General features: G+C 35.6%; 2 protein-coding genes across 2 annotated transcripts in view; one reads left to right on the plus strand and one right to left on the minus strand.

The window, feature by feature from the left end:
- Positions 1–8034, minus strand: part of inpp5jb (inositol polyphosphate-5-phosphatase Jb) — a 37653-nt gene extending 29619 nt beyond the window's left edge. The window contains exon 1 of the mRNA XM_056458825.1: positions 7516–8034. Within this exon, the coding sequence (XP_056314800.1) occupies positions 7516–7955 (440 nt within the window). The 5' untranslated portion in view covers positions 7956–8034. The remainder of the gene's footprint in view (positions 1–7515) is intronic.
- sftpbb (surfactant protein Bb) overlaps positions 1–22811 on the plus strand; it is a 298486-nt gene that overhangs the window by 130990 nt on the left and 144685 nt on the right. The window lies entirely within an intron of this gene.

The raw sequence follows: 22811 nt of genomic DNA on the forward strand, positions 1-22811 counted from the left end.
ACAGAATTACGTTCTAACAGAGGCTACATGTGCTGCTGAAGATTAAAGACACAGATGAGAGGTTTGCACTGACTGTAGGCTATATTGTGTGTTGTTTTTGAACCCAAATAAGGACTAAATGTATGCTGAGTGTAGTTTATCTGTAGTTGGTAACATATCGGAGACTGTATGGGTCTGTATGTGTTCATATATGTTCATTTATTTATTTATTTTATATAATTGCAGACGTTACAGTAGGCTATTTCAATCATTGATTTGCTGTTATAATCAAATTATGTTCATAAAAAGGTTAGTGTGTCACAGTGCGATGAGGGGAAAAAGGGGAGAGGACCCAAGTGCAGGGTAAAGTAGAATTTATTTAAAAATAAAACAAAAGAACAACAAAAACCACCCCGAGGGGGAAAACATTAAACTATAACACAAACTGGGAAACAAACTTGGTTGGGCTGGCAAGACAAGGCTAGAGCAGGAACACAGGGGAAGTATAGACGACGAACTAGCACAGGACAGCAGACATAAGGAGAATATAAGCAGGAGTAAATCAACACACAAACAGATGAACATAATTAACTAATAATGGGTTAACAAGGAGGGTGGGACTAGACAATAGATGGGAGAGCACCTGACACAGAGACAACACAAGCCAGGTGCTCACATAAAACAAGACTAAAACACGCAGCCAATGAGAGAACTCATTAACCGCGTGTTCGTATGACAAGACAACACTGAAGCACACAACAAAAGCACGCAACCAATGTAAACACAGAGCTACGTGCTTTGACCGACGCAAGACACGAGCACACGATAAGTGAAAACACTTTACCGTGCGCTCACATAAATGCAACGCGCATGTTCCATCTCAGCGCCAACCAAAACCGAAACCAACTAGACTGAGACGCTGAGAATGAAACAGCGCGATGCAGGGTAAAGTAGACCGCACGCCCGCATCAAGCGAGAGTGTGCACGGTCCGAGCGCACCTATGATGAGGCGCACCCAGACAATGACAAACAAGTGCTCGACCCAAGAAAACTCGAGCCAAGCACTACAGGACAAGACAAAACAGAGCTAGTGTCCGGACTCTGCCACCAAAACAAGAATTTACAAGACCAGAGTGGCAGAACCCTTACATAGTGAACATTTCTACACAAGTATTGATGTGTATAAAGCATCTGTTTTGTGAGAAGTGCTTAGGATATGTGAACAACCTGTACAGCTTTACTGTGACATTTCCTGGAGTAAAAATGACATCGTCTGAAACTTTCTGTCGTACCATCGTACCATTGGTACCCTTTTAGCAGAGGAAACGCAAGGCTGATAAAGATGAACCGCACCGACCTGTACCGTACCGTACGTAGATTTGTTTAAAACTGTTTCTAAATTCAGTTCTAATTTCCAGCAAAGGAATAAATGAACAATAATAATGAAGTGTGGTCAAAAAACTGAGTTATATCCAAACACACGTCCTGTTCTTATGCCACATACAGTGATGCAGACGTCTCTAAAACCCCACAGGTGGACAAATCTAGACTTGTTTTTAATAAAACAAATATAAATATGCAGATAATAAATAATACTGCTTATAAAATAACATTATACTAATGCAAATTGTCATGAATAAACTGAAAAATACTCCTTAAGACTCCTTAAGAGTAAAAGTAAAGAGAAAGTAAAGAGGCCGAATGGAGGAGGCTCATTCTTTATCCTTGCACTGCTGATGGTATGGTTCAAAAACATTGTGGTTTTTCCTATAAATCACTATAGTGTGTTTTTAATGTGGGTTAAATAAAATACTAATGTGCACATTTATAATAAACACTGAAATGATCCATAAAAAATGTTATAAGCAGCATTTCCAACAACAGTTGCACCCTAAAGCCAATCTAGTGCACTTAAAAGTCTGCAGTCCCTTTGGAAGTCCCTGTATCACACTGCATTAATCAGAGTTTTCCCAACCTAATTTAATTTAGTTGGCATGTTGACATAATGGAGCAGGGACACTGACAGGTTGTGTTTCACCTAAAATGACATGTTTGCTGCAAAATAATGAATAAACTAGATAAAGAAATGAAAAGGGAGTGAGAAAATCACCAGGACAATTACACACTGGCAATGTAGACAGCATTGTTGACTAAAGGGAGTAGCCTAGTTTTGTCGAGTCACATCGCATCAGTTCATCTTAACTAAACATGTTAACGAATGCCTCATTATGTAAGTTTACATGCATCTAGTGAGCTTTCTGAAAGTTGGACTATTTGTGTATAGGATCTTACTAGATTTTTATATTTTTTGTGATACCTTTTGTTCATTTATGACCCAGGACCACTCAAGTCACATGGGTATATTTGGCAATTTATGGCAATATTTTCAAAATAGCCAAAGTTACCCTGTATGGGTCAAAATTACAGATTTTTCTTGCATGCCAAAAATAATTTGATTATTAAGGTAATTTCATACTGTAACTATATAAAAACTAAATGTTTGATTACTAATGCACATTATTGAACAGTTAATTTAGACAATTGTAAAGGCAATTTCTCAAAAAATATTATTCTAACATGATGATATATATTATTATATAATGATGTATTTATTATATCATTATATAATAATAATAATATTTATTATAATACTGTTATGAATATTCATTATATAAATATTATAAAGTTTAGATAATATTATTAATAATAATATTTTCTCTTTTTTTTGTGCTCCAAAAATTTTTATTCTAACGCATTAATAATGATATATATATTCTAAATAATTCTATATTTATTATACAATTATATAATAATGATACTTATTAGAATAGTATTATTAATACTCATTATATAAATATTATACATTTTATATAATAATAATAATAATAATAATAATAATAATAATAATAACAATAATAATATTTAATACTTTTTTGCACTCCAAAAATATTATTCTAATATAACAATGATTATATATATTATTATATAACGATGTATTTTTATATAATATTATTATTAATATTCATTATATAAATATTATATAATAATAACACCAACATGTTCTCTTTTTTATGCACTCCAAAAAAATATTATTCTAACATAATAATGATGATATATATATTATTGTATAATGATATTTTCATTATGTAATTATTTAATAATAATATGTATTATAATATTGTTATTAATATTCATCATATAAACGTTATACATTTTATTATATATTAATATTTTCTCTTCTTTTTTTAAACTCCAAAAAATATTATTCTAACATAATAATAGTGATATATTATAATGATATATATATATATATATTATAATAATAATAATAGTAATTATTATTATTATTATATATTATTGTTAATATTCATCATAAAAATATTACACATATAATTATATAATATTTTCTTGTTTTTTTTAACTCCAAAAAATATTATTCTAACATAATATTAACAATAATATTATTAATAGTAATAATTGTATATTACAATTATATAATATTATATATTATTTTTATGTAAATTATATAAAATAAATATACATTTCAAAAACTATTTGATATAATTATTTGAAGAAAATAAAAAATAAATAATAATTATGTAATTAAATAAAATAAATAATAATACAAATTTAAATAAAATAAATAAATATAATATTATATATATATATATATATATATATATATATATATATATATATATAAATAAATTTGGTTCTATCCTAACAACCCATATATCAATGCATTCAGCTTAAAAATAGCATTCAGGTGATGTAAAAATTGACTATTATTCTATTTTAAAGTGCTATACCCCATTTATACCATAAACACCTCTTAAAAAAATTACATATATCCACCCATGCCTATTTTAAGAGTTTCTGATCATTACTGTGTGATATTCTTCAAATGAAGTGAAGGGCAAAGTTTTAATCCAAGCCAAGGCGCTGTGAGCAGTAGACACACAAGACTATTTCAGCGCAGATCAGCCTGGAGCACAAATGACTGCTGGAGTGGACTAAGGTGTCGGAGCTCTAAAACACTCCGACATGATGAAGCTGGAGAGAAGACAGACCTGATGAACTCCTACATCTCAAATAACTCGCTCCTTTATTCACCTGTAGAAAATCTATGTCTTAAAGGCACAATATGTACCATATTTTCAGTAAAATATCCAAAACGAGTGAAAAATGCGCAATATATTGCCGCAAAATTACCAGAATGGTTTTACCTGCAAATTAAAAAATTCACTATAAATTGCAATGAATTACTGACATGATTTTAAAGATGGTATTTAAAAATATTAAAGATTATTAGTATTATAATAGGTGTAAAATTACCAGAATGGTTTTAGCAGTAAATTCGAAAATGCACTATAAATTTTATGTAAAATTACTGGAATGGATTTATAAGTAAATTTTAAAAATGTGCTGTAAACTGGCGTAAAATTATCGTAATGGTTTTACTGGCAAAAATACGCTGTAATTGCCATAATAAATACTGGAACCGATTTAACAGTAAATAAATAAAAATGTGTGTTAAATTGGCATAAAATTACCAATGAATGTTTTTAGCGGTAAATTCAAAAATGCGCTGTAAATTGGCGTAAAGTTACTGGAACGTATTTACCTGTTGATAAAGAAGTGCTGTAAATTGGCGTAAAATTGCCAGAATGGTTTTACCAATAGATTTAAAAAATGCATAAAATTACCGGAACAGTTTTACTGGCAAATTTAAAAAGGCACGGTAAATTTCTGTAAAATTACCACAACAGTTTTACCAATAAATTCGAAATGCAAATAGATTTAAAATAAAATGTAAAAAATGTGCTGTAAATTGCTGTAAAATCACTAAAACGCATTTACCAGTTAAAAAAAGTGCTGTAAATTGTCATAAAGTTACCAGTAAATAAAAAAATGCACTGCAAATTGCCGTAAAATTACTGGAACGAAATTTACCAGTAAATGAAAAATTATGGTGTAAAATTACCGAAACAGTTTTACAAGTAAATTTAAAAATGTGCTGGAAATTGCCATAAAACTAAAGGAGAGGTTTTACCAGCAAATTAAAAATGTGCTGTAAATCGCGTAAATTTACCAGTAAATAAAAAAATGCACTGTGAATTTCCCTTAAATTACCATAATGGATTTATCAGTAATCAAAAAATGTGCTGCAAAATGCCATAAAATTACCAGACTGGTTTTTCCAGTAAATAAAAAAAAAGTTGCAATGCACTGTAAGTGCTGTAAAATTACTGAACACATTTACCAGGGAATTGTTCAAAATGCACTGTAAATTGCCATAAAATTAATGGAATGAATGTATCAGTAAATTAAAAAAATAGCTGTAAATCGTCGTAAAAATACTTGAATGGTTTTCTCAGTACGTACAAAAATGTGCTGTAAATTACTGTTAAATTGCAGACTGGTTTTATCAGTATATATTAAAAAAAAATCCTGTAAATTGCTGTTAAATTGCAGACTGGTTTTATCAGTATATATTAAAAAAAAATCCTGTAAATTGCTGTTAAATTGCAGACTGGTTTTATCAGTATATATTTAAAAAAATTGCTGTAAATCGCCGTAAAATTACCAAAACGGATTTACCAGTAAATTAAAATAACTTTGAAGTAAACTGCTGTAAAATTGCAGACTGGTTTTATCAGTAAATTTCAACTAATTGCTGCAAATTGGTGTAAAATTACCAGAACAGTTTAACCAGTAAATTAAATCATGCACTTGTAAATTGCCATTAAATTAATGAATGATTTTAACAGTACATTTTTAAAAATGTGCTGTGAATTGCTGTAAAATTACCATAATAATTTTACTGGCAAATTCCAAATTGCACAGTTCACATAAAGGCAAATATCTGAAATTGACTTACATTTTTGTTACATTTTCTCCTTCAGGAAAATTGACGGAGCATATTTTATAGCACATTTTAAAAAGAAATGGCTTGTTTACACTCAATCACTCCACTGCAATCTACTGCTAACTTTCCGGAAACGTCTGTGTGTATAAAGCGGCTTCGGATCCTTTTCACAAGACTGTTATGATGCATTTAACACTCATCAGCATCTTAAATCCTTGAAAGTTTTTTAGCAAGTGTTCTTATTCTTATTATTAAAACTAGATTAAAGACCTATCTGTTTAGTAAAGCATACACTCATTGCACCACTTAGCGGGCTTCTACACAGGTTTCTGCATCTTGTTTATATACACTATGAACAGCAGCTACGCTAATTATTCTCTTTATTCTCCATTTCCACCTGGGGATACTCTTCCCGAGGCCCTCAGACTATGCAGAGTCACTGATTTGATCCAAGACCAATGACGAGATGATCCCAAGGTTTCCATATCCTGGACCAGGCCGTATCCTAAACAGCTACTGTGGTGGTCATGGAGGAGTGGAAAACATAAGACTGATTCCTGTGACGCTCCAGGGACAGACGAGTCTTCGCTGAGGCCAGCTTCCAGCCTCCGCCACTGAGACTGCAGCTCTACACAAGATGTTTGGCCAGCAGAGAAATTAAAATGGTCGTGCCCAACTGAGCCTGGTTTCTCTAGGCTTTTTTCTTCACTTTCGCCAATTAGTGAAGTTTTTTTCCCTCTCCGCTGTCGCCACTGGCTTGCATGGTTCGGGATCTATAGAGCTGCGCATCGTTGGATTTGCTCTTCAGTGTTTGGACTCTCAGTAGTGATTACTAAACCACACTGAACTGAACTAAACTGAACTGAACTTAAACACTACAAACTGAACTACACTGTTCCTATTTACTGTGACCTTTTATGTGAAGCTGCTTTGACACAATCTACATTGTATAAGCGCTATACAAATAAAGGTCAATTGAATTGAATTGAATTATTAGTTTTACATTTTTCAATAATCACCAAACAACAAAACAACAATAATAAAGAAGAAAGGAGCATGATAATACAAAGAAAATAATAATAATAATAATAATATTAAAATAAAGAAAATTTGATTTAAAAATAATCAAATAAAAATGAAGTTATTAGTAAAAAACAAGCAGGCGTATAAACGGTTTCAATGAAAATACAAAGAGGCAGTCAATAGGGGTAGTGAGCATATTAAGCATTACGCTGCTGCTCAGAATCTGCATTATATTGGTCCAGGAGATCAAGAAATGGTTGCCATATATTATAAAACTTATCAAGATGATCAATAACTGAACGTTTTTAATATATAGATGCTGTTTTGTAAAACATATGAACATTGATATGTATTTATGCATGTATTATTTCATCGTTACATCAAATTACAAAGAACAAATTATGTGAGGCGTTTCTAATGCAGCGTCTATTAAATTTGACATTATTCTCTCTTCTGGCTGCCGTTATCAGTCTCACACAAGTCTTGATAACACCATTGCGGAGATATTCTTTAATTATTTCAGCAAATAGGATGGTAAAACATGTATTTGTTATACTCTCCTATTAACTGCACTCAAAGTTTACCAACTATGACAGCTTCCACTACTGAAAAAGCCGGAAAAGGCTCCATAGTTGAAATGTTACCTGAAGTCTTCTGCCACCTGCGGCTGTGTGTCTGCGGTGCCGGCGACAGAAAGAGCGCGCTGCGGGTGAAGCACTGACTCTGCAGACGGAGGCTTATATGACGGAGCCTGAGGAAGCGATGCGGCCCTCATGGAAATATGGCTCCGAGCCACAGAAGCATGTCCTGAAAGCTTCAGCGCAGTCGGAGGTCCATGAACTCTGAGCTGAGCCTGAGCTTCAGCGTTCGGTTCATCATGGCTGCTGGGTTTTGGAGACTCTGGAGGTTTGGGCTCCGATACGTCGATAGATCCTTCGACTCGTGGACTCCTCTGGGGCCGCCGTGGTCTGGCCGGAGCCGACGGGACTGCAGGAGGAGATGCTTCTGATGGTGCTTTTGGTGGTGCAGATGACGCCAGATCATTGCTTTTGGATTCGCTTTGAATCTGCTGCTCCGCTTCCATCCTTACCTAGTGAACAAAATACAACAGTGGATCAGTCATTTCCGCTCTTTATCACTATAAATCACTCTGGATTTGTTAGATTTGGATAATATTCGTTGGCTAAAACAGGAACTAAAACCTCTTGAGAAATGCTGGGTTGTAGATTGTGCAATAGAGTGTCGGTGTTTTGCTTTTGTTTTGTGTCACTATTAAATAGGATTACTTTCATGTTTTTATTGGCTAATATTGTGTGTGTACATTTGGAGTCAGAATTATTAGCCCCCCTTGTATTATTTCTGTTTCTGTTTAACGGAGAGAAGACCGTTTTCAACACATTTCTAAACACAATAGTTTAATAACTCATTCCTAATAGCTGATTTGTGAAAAATTACAAATTTCTGTAAATATATAAATTACAGTCATTGTTGGTGTAGTAGTGTCAGAAGTAGTAGATGTTGTCGATGTAGATGTACTATTAGTAGTAGTAGACGTTGTTGTAGTAGTATCAGTTGTAGTAGACACTGTAGTAGTATCAGTATTTATAGACACTGTAGTAGTATCAGTGGTAGTAGTAGTGGACATTGTTGTAGTAGTATCAGTTGTAGTAGACACTGTAGTAGTATCAGTAGTTATAGACATTGTAGTAGTATCAGTAGTAGTAGTAGTGGACGTTGTTGTAGTAGTATCAGTTGTAGTAGACACTGTAGTAGTATCAGTAGAAGTAGACACTGTAGTAGTATCAGTAGTTATAGACATTGTAGTAGTATCAGTAGTTATAGACACTGTAGTAGTATCAGTGGTAGTAGTAGTGGACGTTGTTGTTGTAGTATCAGTTGTAGTAGACACTGTAGTAGTATCAGTAGTTATAGACATTGTAGTAGTATCAGTAGTTATAGACATTGTAGTAGTATCAGTAGTAGTAGTAGTGGACGTTGTTGTAGTAGACACTGTAGTAGTATCAGTAGAAGTAGACACTGTAGTAGTATCAGTAGTTATAGACATTGTAGTAGTATCAGTAGTAGACTTTGTTGTAGTAGTATCAGTTGTAGTAGACACTGTAGTAGTATCAGTAGTAGTAGTAGTAGTGGACGTTGTTGTAGTAGTATCAGTAGTTATAGACACTGTAGTAGTATCAGTTGTAGTAGTAGTGGACGTTGTTGTAGTAGTATCAGTTGTAGTAGACATTGTAGTAGTATCAGTAGTTATAGACACTGTAGTAGTATCAGTTGTAGTAGACACTGTAGTAGTATCAGTAGTTATAGACACTGTAGTAGTATCAGTTGTTATAGACACTGTAGTAGTATTAGTTGTAGTAGACACTGTAGTAGTATCAGTAGAAGTAGACACTGTAGTAGTATCAGCAGCAAGAAGGTCGCTGGTTCGGGTCTCAGCTGGGTCAGTTGGCATTTCTGTGTGGAGTTTGCTTGTTCTTCCTCCGGGTGTTTCGGTTTCCCCACAAGTTCAAACACATGCGCTACAGGTGAATTGAATGAGCTAAATTGTCCGTAGTGTATGTGTGTGAATGCAAGAGTGTAAGGGTGTTTCCCAGTACTTGGTTGCAGCTGGAAGGACATCCGCTGCGTAAAACATATGCTGGATAAGTTGGTGGTTCATTCAGCTGTGGTGACCCCTGATTAATAAAGGGACTAACCCGAAAAGAAAATGAATGAATGAATGAGTAGACCAAGTCCTTGTTCCAGCAATTTGATTATTTTTCTTTCCTAAGTATGGTGTAGAGTGTATTGTGTGTAGAGTGTATTGTGTGTACAGATTGTACAATTGTAGTTTTTGTTAAACCACGTTATTATTTACCTTGTTATCTGTTGGTATGTTTTGTTTTTTATTTTATGCGCTTAAGTTGATACTATCTATTTCTTTTTAAATATTAGTGTTTTTTTTGTCTTTTTTACTGTAATTTTCCATAAAATTAATACAGAAAGTAGTATTAGTAGTACTAGTATTCAGCTTAAAGTGGCATTTAAAGGCTTAACTAGGCTAATTAAGCAAGCTTGTGTAATTAGGCAAGTTATTGTATAACAGTGGTTTGTTCTGTAGACAATCCAAAACAAATATTGCTTAAGGGGGCTAATATTATTGACCTTAAAATGGCTTTTAAAAAAATCAAGAACTGCTTTTATTCTAGCCGAAATAAAACAAAGAAGACTTTCTCCAGAAGAAAAAATATTATGTGAAATATGGTGAAAAATTCCTGAATCTGTTACACATCATTTGGGAAATATTATAAAAAATAAACAAGTAAAAATCACAGGAGGGCGAATAATTTTGACTTAAACTGTACAATTATGCTTAAAAAATAATTGACTCGGTTCATATTTCCCTGATATGGCAGATTAAGGGTTGAACACACGAGAGAAACTCTTTCAAGGTGATGGGTTTCATCTCTAGCTCGCGGCGCTTCTATTCTAGTTTGAGCTGTAAAATGACAGATGACAGGCTGGACAAAAACTAGTGCAGACAACAGACACAGCTGTGAACGCTCCCTTCCCCACAGAACACACTGCATAGAGTTTACAACATTTCTCAAAAACACACCAACTGACCAAATTACATTGTTTACTTTACTTTGTACCCATAGACTCGTTATGTTACATAGGCAGTTTTCGGAAAACTTAAAATTCTGTCATTATTTACTCTTCATTTCTTGTAAACCAGTTTTTGTTACTATATTCTGTTGGACAGAAAAGAAGATATTTTGAAGAATGTTGAAAACTGGTAACCAACATTCTTTCAGTCAATATGTGGCTGAATCAGATTGCCCTTAGAACCATTAGTCTTATGACCTATAAGCTTATTTCTGGCATATCTGGAATCCTCTATGAGAGTTTTTGGAGAATGTGTGTGTGTGTGTATATATATATATATATATATATATATATATATATATATATATATATATATATATATATATATATATATATATATATATATATATATATATAAATAATTTTCGGCTTAGTCTCTTTATTAATCAGGGGTTGCCACAGCGGAATGAACCGCCAACTTATCCAGCATATGTTTTTATGCAGCGGATGCCCTTCCAGCTGCAACTCATCACCGGGAAACATTCATACACACTCATTCACACACATACACTACGGACAATTTAGCTCACCCAATTCACCTACACCACATGTCATTGGACTGTGGGGGAAACCGAAGCACCAGGAGGAAACCCACGCGAACACGGTTAACATGCAAACACCACATAGAAATGCCAACTGACCCAGCCGAGGCTCGAACCAGTGACTTTCTTGCTGTGAGGCGATCGTGCTACACACTGCGGCACCCCATAATCTGTAACTACTTGACAGTGAGTAAATTATGAGTGTTATGATGATATACTTGTTTATGATATGTGTGGGAAAAATGTGTGTATCAAAATTCTCAACAGAATGATGCAAACAGATGCAAACCATTGGTCAACATGTTCAACTAATTATTATTGATCAACATATTCAACTCTGCTTGAAATAATTCCATTTGTATATTTCACGTTTTAGATTTTACAGTTAAAAATCAATAACAAACCCTTCACAATCACTCTCAACAACACCCATGAGCGAATACAGGCGTTATTGTGTTTATTGTGGCCAAATGACACTTATTACATCACAGTACCTTCATAAACACAGTGGGGGAAATAAGTATTTAAATAATATATATTTCTAAAGGTGCTGTTGACATGAAATTTTCCCCGGATGTTGGTAACAACCAAAGAAATCCATATAAGCAAAGAAAACAAATCTAATTAGTTTACAAATGAAGTTATGTGTAATAAAATTAAATGATGCAGGGAAAAAGTACTAAACACATGAAGAAAGGGAGGTATAGAAAGGCAATGAAAGCCCAGACAGCAGCTGAAATCTCTCAGTAGTTCTTCAGCAACCCTCTGCCCTTCCTCAGTGTAAATGAATATCAGCTGCTTCAGTCCAATATCTACATTAGCAGGAGGATGAAGATGAAACCAGAGTGGACATTTTAGCAAGACAATGATCCAAAACACAGCCAAGCAAACTCTGAAATCCTCTCAGAGAAAGAAAATCAAGTTGTAGAATGGCCCAACCAATTACCTGACCCGAATCCAATAGAGAATACAAAATAAAGCTCAGATTTGATAGACGAGACCAACAGAACCATCAAGATTTTGACACTCTGTTGAAGTCTGTGAGAAACTCCCACCTGAGCAATGCATGTGGCTTCATTCTCCGTATGAGAGGCGTCTTTAAGCTGCTGTCACCAAAAAAAGACTTCTATATAAAGTATTAAATACATTTCAGTAGTTCAGCACTTCTGTCATTTCAGTGTTATTACACACAACTTTTTTTGCTGGTTTTATTTTGTTTGTTTTGATTTATTTTCATCTTTGTATTGTTTGGGTTTGTACCAAAATCTGCTTCAATTCCATGTTAACAGCTCCTTTAGAAATATTATTCCCAGGAAAAAAACATGACAGTGTGTTCAATACTTATTTCCCCCACTGTAAATCAAATGATATATCAAAATGTAAAGCATGCACCTATCAAACGCCCTAACAAAATGATAAATGTTGCGACAAATAGCCAGCAGCCGGATTTCAGAGTCGCGTGTCAGTGTATTTGCACAGTAAACATGCTTTTCACCTCGCTGTCCAGTTTCTCCCTGCCTGACCGGCTTTGTCTGTATTGACAAGATTGTTACAGTCAAGCACACGACGAGATGCTTTTGCTTATCGGTGTGGAATAACGCAGATCATGTGACCAGCAGGAGAGGGAAGAGACAAAAATACAGACTCCACCTAGCAATGACCCCGCATGGAATGAGTCATTGTGGGTGTATTTGAATATGCGCACACACACACACACACACACACACACACACACACACACACACACACACACACACACACACACACACACATGCAATTCCTTCAGTGAGTCATGATGCATACTGTATATAATGCATTTGAATATTTGTGTTTATTTTGGGTTTGATTTGCATAGACAGACAGATAACTAGACTTTTAGTTCAGTATGATGATGCATTTCAGACTGGAGTGAAATATTGGGTAGGGGGCGGGGTTTATTTTTGAGAGGGGAGTGGCTAAGCATGTATTTGAATATGTGCGCACACACACATATGCAATTCCTGCAGTGAGTCATGGTGTATACTGTATAATTCAGTTGAATATGTGTGTTTATTTTGGTTTTGATTTGCATAGACAGACAGATAACTAGACTTTTAGTTCAGTATGATGATGCATTTCAGACTAAAATGGAATATTGAGTAGGGGTGTGGTTTATTTTTGAGCACTGCCTCTCATCTTTCGCTCAAAGCAAACTAATAAGAGGGGCGTGGCTAAGCATATATTTGAATATTTGAACACACACACACACACACACACACACACACACACACACATATGCAATTCCTGCAGTGAGTCATGGTGTATACTGTATAATCCAGTTGAATATGTGTGTTTATTTTGGTTTCAGTAGATAGGTGGACAGATTACAAGACTTTTAGTTCCGTATGATGATGTATTGCAGACTGAAATGGAATATTGAGTAGGGGCGTGGTTTATTTTATTTTTGAGCTCTGCCTCTCACCTTTCGCTCAAAGCAAACTAATAAGAGGGGCGTGGCTAAGCCCATTTCATCCAATCCTTCAAATTAACATCATCAGAGGAGGTCATGATTACTAAGAACACATTAGTAGGAGAAACTGTGGTCATCTTTTTACGCTTTTTAGGATTAGAGGTCTAATTAATATTCTAATGATGCATAATTTGTTGATATGGAATTATTTATTTATGTTTTTCGCATTTTTATTATAGTACAAAAAAATAGCTACACATATATATATATATATATATATATATATATATATATATATATATATATATATATATATATATATATATATATAAATAAATATATATAATAAATAGCTATATAATACTATAAAAATTGGTTCACATGGGATGTTTTTTTTGCCTCTCCTTTAATTAAAGTAAATTCTGTACTAATGAATATGTAAAACTGGCATTATGTATTGTTTGTTTTGTATTGTCTGTATGTTATATTGTGTCAATGTGAATTGCACTGCGAGAAAAAAACATATAAATAAACATTACCAAAACAAAGTGTTTTCAGTGAATTAACTTGCATTGATTAATTGTTTAAATAACAGTGTAATTTTTGATTTCATGCAGACTTTAAAAGAACAATTTTTTAAATTCTGTAGTTGTGATATTTTTTCCTCCAATCTATGCTGCGATATGAATACAGTATGGAATAATAAATCATCAGATGCCTTAAATAGCTCTTTTTGAAGTGGAGTGCATTTAAATGAATTATAATAAATTACAAGCATACATTGATACATAGAAGCAAAGATTAAAAATAAAATAAACAATACTTTATGGTTTTCAAGAAAGTCTGGCAGGATTTAGGTAGAGAAATTCAATAATCTAATGTAAAATAACACAGCACAATGTTCACTATATAAATTACATTAATCTTAATGCATTTTAATCTCTTGATACTCTCTTGTCGCAGCCTTCAAAACATGCAAATGATAAACTTTCACTCTGTGACGCAAATAAAACAGCGTGTCAACAATATTTCATGTTGCATTACATTAACCTCAGGCAAGACTCAGTGTCTGCGGCTCATTAGTTAACTAGAGAAATGAACTCCAAAGTGCACTTCTCTATATATGTGCGCTAAATTATTAGCATGTACACTCACTGACCACCTTTTGCCTTCAGAACTGACTTAATCAACAAGGTACTGGAAATATTCCTCAGAGATTTTGCTCCATATTGACATGATAGCATCACACAGTTGCTGCAGATTTGTCGGCTGCACATCCATGATGCAAATCTCCCATTACACCACATCCCAAAGGTGCTCTATTGGATTGAGCTCTGGTGACTTTGGAGGCCAGTTTCTGTTTCTGAGATACTCAGACCAGCCCGTCTGGCACCAACAACCATGCCACGTTCAAAGTCACTTAAATCCCCCTTCTTCTCCATTCTGATGCTCAGTTTGAACTGCAGCAGATCGTCTTGACCATGTCTACATGCCTAAATGCATTGAGTTGCCGGCATGTGATTGGCTGATTAGAAATTCGCGTAAACAAGCAGGGACAGGTGTACCTAATAAAATGTCCGCTGAGTGTATTTTTATTATACCCCCCCCCCCAACAAATGCTGGGTTGTATTAACCCAATGTTGGATCACATATGGACAAACACAACAGTTGGGCTTTAAAAAATATCATTAAATGGGTTTGTCCATATTCAACTTAATTTTGGATTAACAGAGCTCTTTTTAGAGTGTATTTTACTTAACCTGTCCCACATTTTTAATGTATAATGTATAATAATCTTGAAATTATAAGAAACCCTTTGTAAATTATTCAATTTGAAAAACTATTCAAAGGTAACACTTTACACACTGTAAAAAAATGCTAGGTTCCTCACAATCTCTCCCTCATTAGCTTAAACAGCCCTGAGTGAGAAGCAGCCGTCCGCCATTAGTTTTGAATCTGCCACTATGCTGACACATATGCATTTGTAGCTCCGCCCTTTTTTGAAAGAGCACAATCTCATATGAATTTAAAGTGACAGTCACCAAAACGGCACCATTTCGATCAAACACTAAAAGACCCAGATACAAAGAGTTAAATTATCTGTGTGGTATTTAGAACTGAAACTTCCCACACACACTCTAGTGACACCAAAGACTTATTTTACATCTTGCAAAAAGGTTTCATAATAGGTCCTCTTTACACAATGTTATGCTTAATTGTGCCACCTCATGTTGCAAGTGACTTTGTAAATATAGATAGATGCTTGTTAGGCTCGCTGATGTGCTGAGCGTGGAGAACTGTATAATTGGAGAAGCCTGAAAAACTAGTGGTTTGTGGGGGTGGATGAGAGTCAGTCACTCCACAGCGACTGACTGAACCACACTTATGCTGTCAAGCCATTGTAAAGTCTAATTAAAATCAGTCCAAATTGGTCAGTAAGCTACACATGTGCTGCATTGTTACATCACCTCTTCTATAATATACAATATAAGGTCCAAATAATATTCTAATACTTATAAGCCATGGTGATACAGTCAATTAAGGTCAGACCTCTGAGAAAATGCTGAAGGTCACCTTACAATAATATGCATTATGACCTACTTGTGTTTGTTTGACTGGAGGAGTAAGGAGAAGCTTTTAAAGCATTGAATATCTGATAGCGTTGATTACACTGCAAGCCTGTCTGCGATGACCTTTCAGCCACAGATACACAAATGCACATGCATTTCTCTTTCAAACACACACACACACACACACATACACATACACACAAACTGAATAATTTCCCACATGCATATGTTCATAAACATACATTTGAGTAGACTCAAGGGAACAAAGCAACATGTAAACACTAAATGCACAGTTTGAACTATACACAATATATGTAAACACCGCATGCTATGATAGTAATAATAACTATGTATTAATCACTGATTTGTGCATGCACAAAAATCCACTTTTAAGCTATTTCAGCGCTTGCATTAGTCCATTTCTTACCCAATTTCCTCGATAAACACAGGCTGGAGAGAACTGATGGTATTTTGACAGGCGATCCGATGTGCACCGCTGGAAACCAGGCTTACTGATACATAAATTCGCGTTCAGGCTTCAAAATATCTCATCATCATGCGACAATATTGCTTGACGTGATGGATGTAAAAACGCGTTCACACTAATAGACACATGCAGTCACATCAGAGCTCGTGTTTGTCTTGTTAACACTAACAGAGAAGGACCTTGAGGTTTAAAGATATGAGACAATGCGTCGCTAAAGGCAGGTGCATTTCATGTGCAGATGTGCCGGTGTCTTGGCGTGTATTTGATCCGCAGAGAGTGCGAGGCGAGCGGTCACTGCTGTCCTTCAGAGCCGCTGCTCCGCTTCATAATTGCTGAAGAGCTGCTGGCGGTGCTTTCGTCAGAGATTTAATCAGCACGTAACGCTCCTGTCACATGGTGTTCCGCCGAAGAAAAGCTATGTATGTATTATATTTGCATTTCCAACAGCTAGAGTTTGTCAAGCACCAAAACGCGTTAGCAGTTAGCATGTGCTTCTCGGCTTTATTTATGTGTAAATGAAATGCCGCATGAGAGCGCTTCGTCGTTGTCATGACAATCAGCGCTATTTTTTTTTACACTTATATACTTCTTTATATCAGAGTGTGAAAAGTCCAGGAAATTAAAAGTATTAAAGATGAATGATAGCAGTAAAAAAAATACACACAATTACAATAGTAAGATACATACTAAAAATGCTGGATTCTGCTGAAAAAGCAGCATATGCTGGTAAGGTATGTTGGTTTTGCTGGTTTCAGTGCTGGTCTTGCTGGTTTCAATGCTGGTTTTGCTGGTCTCAATGCTTTTACTGGCCTTTTTAAGCTGGTCTTTAAGACCAGCACTGAGACCAGCATTGAAACCAGCAAGACCAGCATTGAGACCAGCATTGAAAACAGCAAGATCAGCACTGAGACCAGCTAAACCAGGATTGAAACCAGCAAGACCAGTACTGAGACCAGCATTGAAACCAGCAAGACCACCTCTGAGACCAGCTAAACCAGGATTAAAACCAGCAAGACCAGTACTGAGACCAGCATTGAAACCAGCAAGACCAGCTCTGAGACCAGCTAAACAGAATTGAAACCAGCAAGACCACCACTGAGACCAGTGTTGACCAGCATCTAAACGAGCAAGACCAGCATTGTTACCAGCATTTAAAAGACCAGCACTGAGACCAGCATTGAAACCAGCAGGATCAGTACTGAGACCAACATTGAAGTTAGCAAGACCAGCTCTGAGATCAGCTAAACCAGGACTGAAACCAGCAAGACCAGTATTGAGACCAGCATTTAAACCAGCAAGACCAGCACTGAGACCAGTGTTGACCAGCATCGAAACGAGCAAGACCAGAGACCAGCATTTCAAAGACCAGCATTGAAACCAGCAGGATCAGCACTGAGACCAGCATTGAAACCAGCAAGACCAGCTCTGAGACCAGCTAAACGAAGATTGAAACCAGCAAGACCAGTACTGTCTGAGACCAGCATTAAAACCAGCATGACCAGCTCTGAGACCAGCTAAACCAGGATTGAAACCAGCAAGACCACCACTGAGACGAGTTTTGACCAGCATCAAAACGAGCAAGACCAGCATTTAAAAAAACAGCACTGAGACCAGCATTGAAACCAGCAGGATCAGCACTGAGACCAGCAAGACCAGCTCTGAGACCAGATAAACCAGGATTGAAACCAGCAAGACCAGTACTGAGACCAGCATTGAAACCAGCAAGACCAGCTCTGAGAACAGCTAAACCAGGATTGAAACCATCAAGACCAGTACTGAGACCAGCATTGAAACCAGCAAGACCAGCTCTGAGAACAGCTAAACCAGGAATGAATCCAGCAAGACCAGCATTGAAACCAGCATTATCAGCTCTGAGACCAGCCAAACCAGCATTGAAACCAGTAAGAATAGCTCTGAGATCAGCTAAACCAGGATTGAAACCAGCATTGAGACCAGAATTGAAACCTGCAAGACCAGCATTGAAACCAGTGAGACCAGCTCTGAGACCAGCGTTGAAACCAGCAAGACCAGCACTGAGACCAACAAAACCAGCATCAAAACATACATTACCAGCACACCTTTCATTTTCAGCAGGGTTGTATCCCGTTGGGTCAAATATGGACAAACCTAAATATTGGGTTAAAAAGTGTCATTTGTGTTTAACTGAAAAAATTAACCCAAGGATGGGTTTGTCCATATTTAATCCAACATTGGGCTACAGTGCTGTTTGAACTCCAGTTTAAAGTCAAATGGTCAATTTTCAAACATTAAGTCTGTGTGAAATCAAAATGTACAATGCCTACTTTGCTAGTGCACATTGTTTTTTTAAGTGAACAATATGTGCAAATTCACCGGAAAAAATGTTTGTTTTGGAAGTCTGAGCATTTGCTTCTGTGTTTGGAGTGGCTCTCCAAATGTTGACAGCTTCAGCCACAATATACCATGCCTCTCTTACCGTTAGGAAATCTGGGATTTTCTAATATATGGAGATGGAAATCTGTGTATTACTCACTATTGAAACAAGTGTAAGGGCTAACATGAATTCCTTTGACTTTCGATTGATTAAATGAAGTTATTTTCTCACAAAGGCTGTTTATTCTGTGTAGTGACAAAAAGTCTCAGCAGCAGCAACTTTATAAAACAAGATGAGAAAGCAGATATGCATAAAACTGAACAGTGCTAAGATGTTGTAACCCAGCATTGGGTTAAATATTGACAAACCCAACATTGCGTTAATTTTTTCAATTCAATTTAAATTATTCTTTTTAACCCACCAGTTGAGTTGGGCTATAACAACCCAGAATTTTTAGAGTGTGCTGTGAAAAAAAAACACATAGAAATTTTAATGGTTTCCACCACAGATACCATTAAAACATTACAAATCATCAACTCTTAACCATTAAAACCAGTATATTTAAATGGTTTCTTGTAGTGTGCTTTGGGATATATATGGGATTTAATGGTTTTAACATGACACCAGCAGAGTACCACAACCACAAAGACCATTTTAGTTTCCTTTAAAACCTATGCAATTACCATTATGATCAATAAAACCATTACCTACTCTCTGAGGGTTTGGAGACAGAAATCTAACAGAAAAAGGTGGAGCTAGCAGAGGTGAAAAATCCAGGTGGAGATGACCTACAGTATCAGTTATGTTCCATCCACCTATTTTTATGCGCATTTTGGCATTATTTTGTTATTGCAAGACCACATTTGCTGCAGTTTTGTACTTTGACTCTTGACAGTCAGATAAATTTTAAAATATATAATATAAAACATTACATTATGAATGAATAATGTAAATTGTTTATCTGGTTTATGTACAGTACAGTTTGTAAAGTAACATGTTCAGTCTATATGAGAAAATTGCTTTGTTCATCAAACAAGATGGCTACGAGGACCAGGATTAAGACACACTGGTCTAGACATGTGGTCCCTCCTGCTGGCCACTATTAAAATAAATTAGGTTTAAAATACAGCGTTCAAAGTGCTGTCGCTTTAAGACACCAGGTGGCAGAACTGCATGTAGTGCTCCACAACTGATGCTATTTTATGTGAAGAGAGCAGGTAATCAGGGTAGACAGGTGAACGCACGGCTGGGTTCACAGTGTTGGACCTTCTGGATCAAGGATATAAACCAGAGTTAATGAACACAAACAGTTTATTGACAACATTGGAAATCTTATACCGTGTCAGAAATCCCCCTATGCATCACTCTTCCCTACAGTAGACAGCTAATATTGTCCACTTGGTGAATGAAAGCAGGTGAGTGAATTAAATGGATGCTGTTTGTTTGTGTTTTGGTCAGACTCTGTTATTTAACATTTAGCGAGCTGTCTTAACAATGAAACAAAGCATTTTAATTGCTGTACATATATACTGTTAATTTAAATATTAAATAATCATTTATTTAGAGATGTACAGATTCTGTGGTAGACGCCATCTTGTGATCAGACGCGGGAATTAATTTGCCGCGCAAACTCTCATGGGTATCTTCTAGCGCCAGGGATGGGCAAACTCGATCCTGGAGGGCCGGTGTCCCTGCATAGTTTTGCACCAACCCTAATCAAACACACCTGCTTGTAGCTTTATAGTGATCTTGAAGACACTAATTAGGGTGTTCAGGTGTGTTTGATTAGTGTTGGAGCAAAAGTCTGCAGGGACACCGGCCCTCGAGGATCGAGTTTGCCCATGCCTGTTCTAGCCATTTAGTGAACAACGGTTTTACACTCGTTGCTGCAGTGCATTGTGGGATAGATTAAGTGCTCTTTAGAATGTTCACTATGGTTTCAGACACCATTACAAATGGTTGCTCCCTCAAATAGTGCACTAGGCTATAGGGGCGATTTCAGATACAACCTTATAACTAAAAAATGACTAAATTCACATTTATAGAAACAAAATATATAAACTAAAATAATAAATAATTAAAATAATAAACACACACCCTCTTTCAAACACAAATAAAAATAAATAGTTTTTGTGACATAATTAGCTATTCTCATCAAGATTTAGGGAGGGGAGTGCGGGGCACAAAGTAACATGTAACACCGAGTTTTAAGGTATTTGATCAGAGTTTTTTACCACAGTGTCGGCAGTCATCTTCCTGACAATTATTGAAAAAAATTGGCGAAATTTGGATGAGAAACACAGGAGAAACCATTTTTGCAGGATAAAAGTATTTTTTATTATACTCAATATTATTTTATTTGTAAAAACATTTGTTAAAGTAAGTAAAATCTTAATTGTTCTCAAAAGTATTTAAAAGTTAAATCACATTGTTGTGATTACCGTCTTTTATATAGGCTAAAAGATGGAACCATTTTGAAAGATGTAAAAAAAAAAACAGTGAGTGTTAGCCAGTTTTGAGGAAAACACAACACAATGGGGTTAGTTGTAACAGGGTGTTACAAATAAGCCACACACTGTTTATTAAGCTGTATATTAAAAAAGTTTTTAATAGAAAATAGTTTTTAATGGAAAAAAATTTATTTTAATGCTAATAATGCAAATAAATGCATTATAATAATGCAAATAAATCCAAATGTGTTTATCCAATAGATAAATAAATAAACATGCTGTGCTATATAGAATAAAAAAGTACTGAAGAAATATACTATTTAAAGTAAACTGAATGTAAATGAATTGTGTGAAATCTGACTTCATAAGCATGTGTTACAACTAACCCTCTGTCTGTTACAATGCCCCGCAGGTGAGGTAAACAGTAACATTGTTACTCCTGGCACTGGGCAATACTTTAGGTCCAGCGATCATACTTTCAGTGCTTATTTGTTTATCTAACCCCATTACTTTATCATTATTTGGCCAAAACCAAAAAGTGTTCCTTTGTGCCCCACTCTCTCTTATTTAACCTGCATTTCAGCCTTAGTTTTCACAAGGATTTTAGTCACTTTAACAGAAATATTTAGACATGATTGTAGCGTATTTTGTGCTATATCAGTGGGAAGGGGACCATTTGAATAAGGTGGGACATTTGAGGGTTTGTGAGAGTGATTATGTAAGCTGAACTGCCACTGGTTAGAGAGGCACACTCTTTCACACTCTGCTGCACAGTGGACTCAAGTCAAACAGACGCAGAATAAAGGAGTATTCGTATATTTAGGTTCTGTCACTCAAGTTCCACATAGCCTATTACACTATATCAAAACAGGAAAATACTGAAAAATATGACATTCAGTTACCCCTGAAAGGTTGATTTCTTCTGTTTTTCTCTGCTTGCTTTTACAATATAGCCACAATTGATGTGTCACATATTCATAGCCTATGAAGTCACCATAAAATAAATGCTTAATAGTTCACTTAATACAAATTGACTAGGCCAAATCATTATTTACTTTACTCAAGTCAAGTGGTGGCGGGATGGTGGCTCAGCAAGAAGGTCGCTGGTTCGAGTCCCAGCTGGGTCAGTTTGCATGTTCTCCCCGTGTTGGTGTGGGTTTCCTCTGGGTGCTCCGGTTTCTACCACAGTCCAAACGCATGCGCTATAGGGGAATTGAATAAACTAAATTGGCCGTAGTGTATGAGTGTGCGTGAATGAGGGTGTGTATGGGTGTTTCCTAGTACTTTGTTGTGGCTTGGAAGAGCATCCGCTGCGTAAAACATTTGCCAGAATAGTTGGAGGTTCATTCTGCTGTGGCGACCCCCACTGATAAATCAGAGACTAAGCCAAAGGAAAATTAATGAATGAAGTCAAGTGGTTGTA

The sequence above is a fragment of the Danio aesculapii genome, chromosome 5 (assembly GCF_903798145.1).
Source record: "Danio aesculapii chromosome 5, fDanAes4.1, whole genome shotgun sequence".
Lineage (NCBI taxonomy): Eukaryota > Metazoa > Chordata > Actinopteri > Cypriniformes > Danionidae > Danio > Danio aesculapii.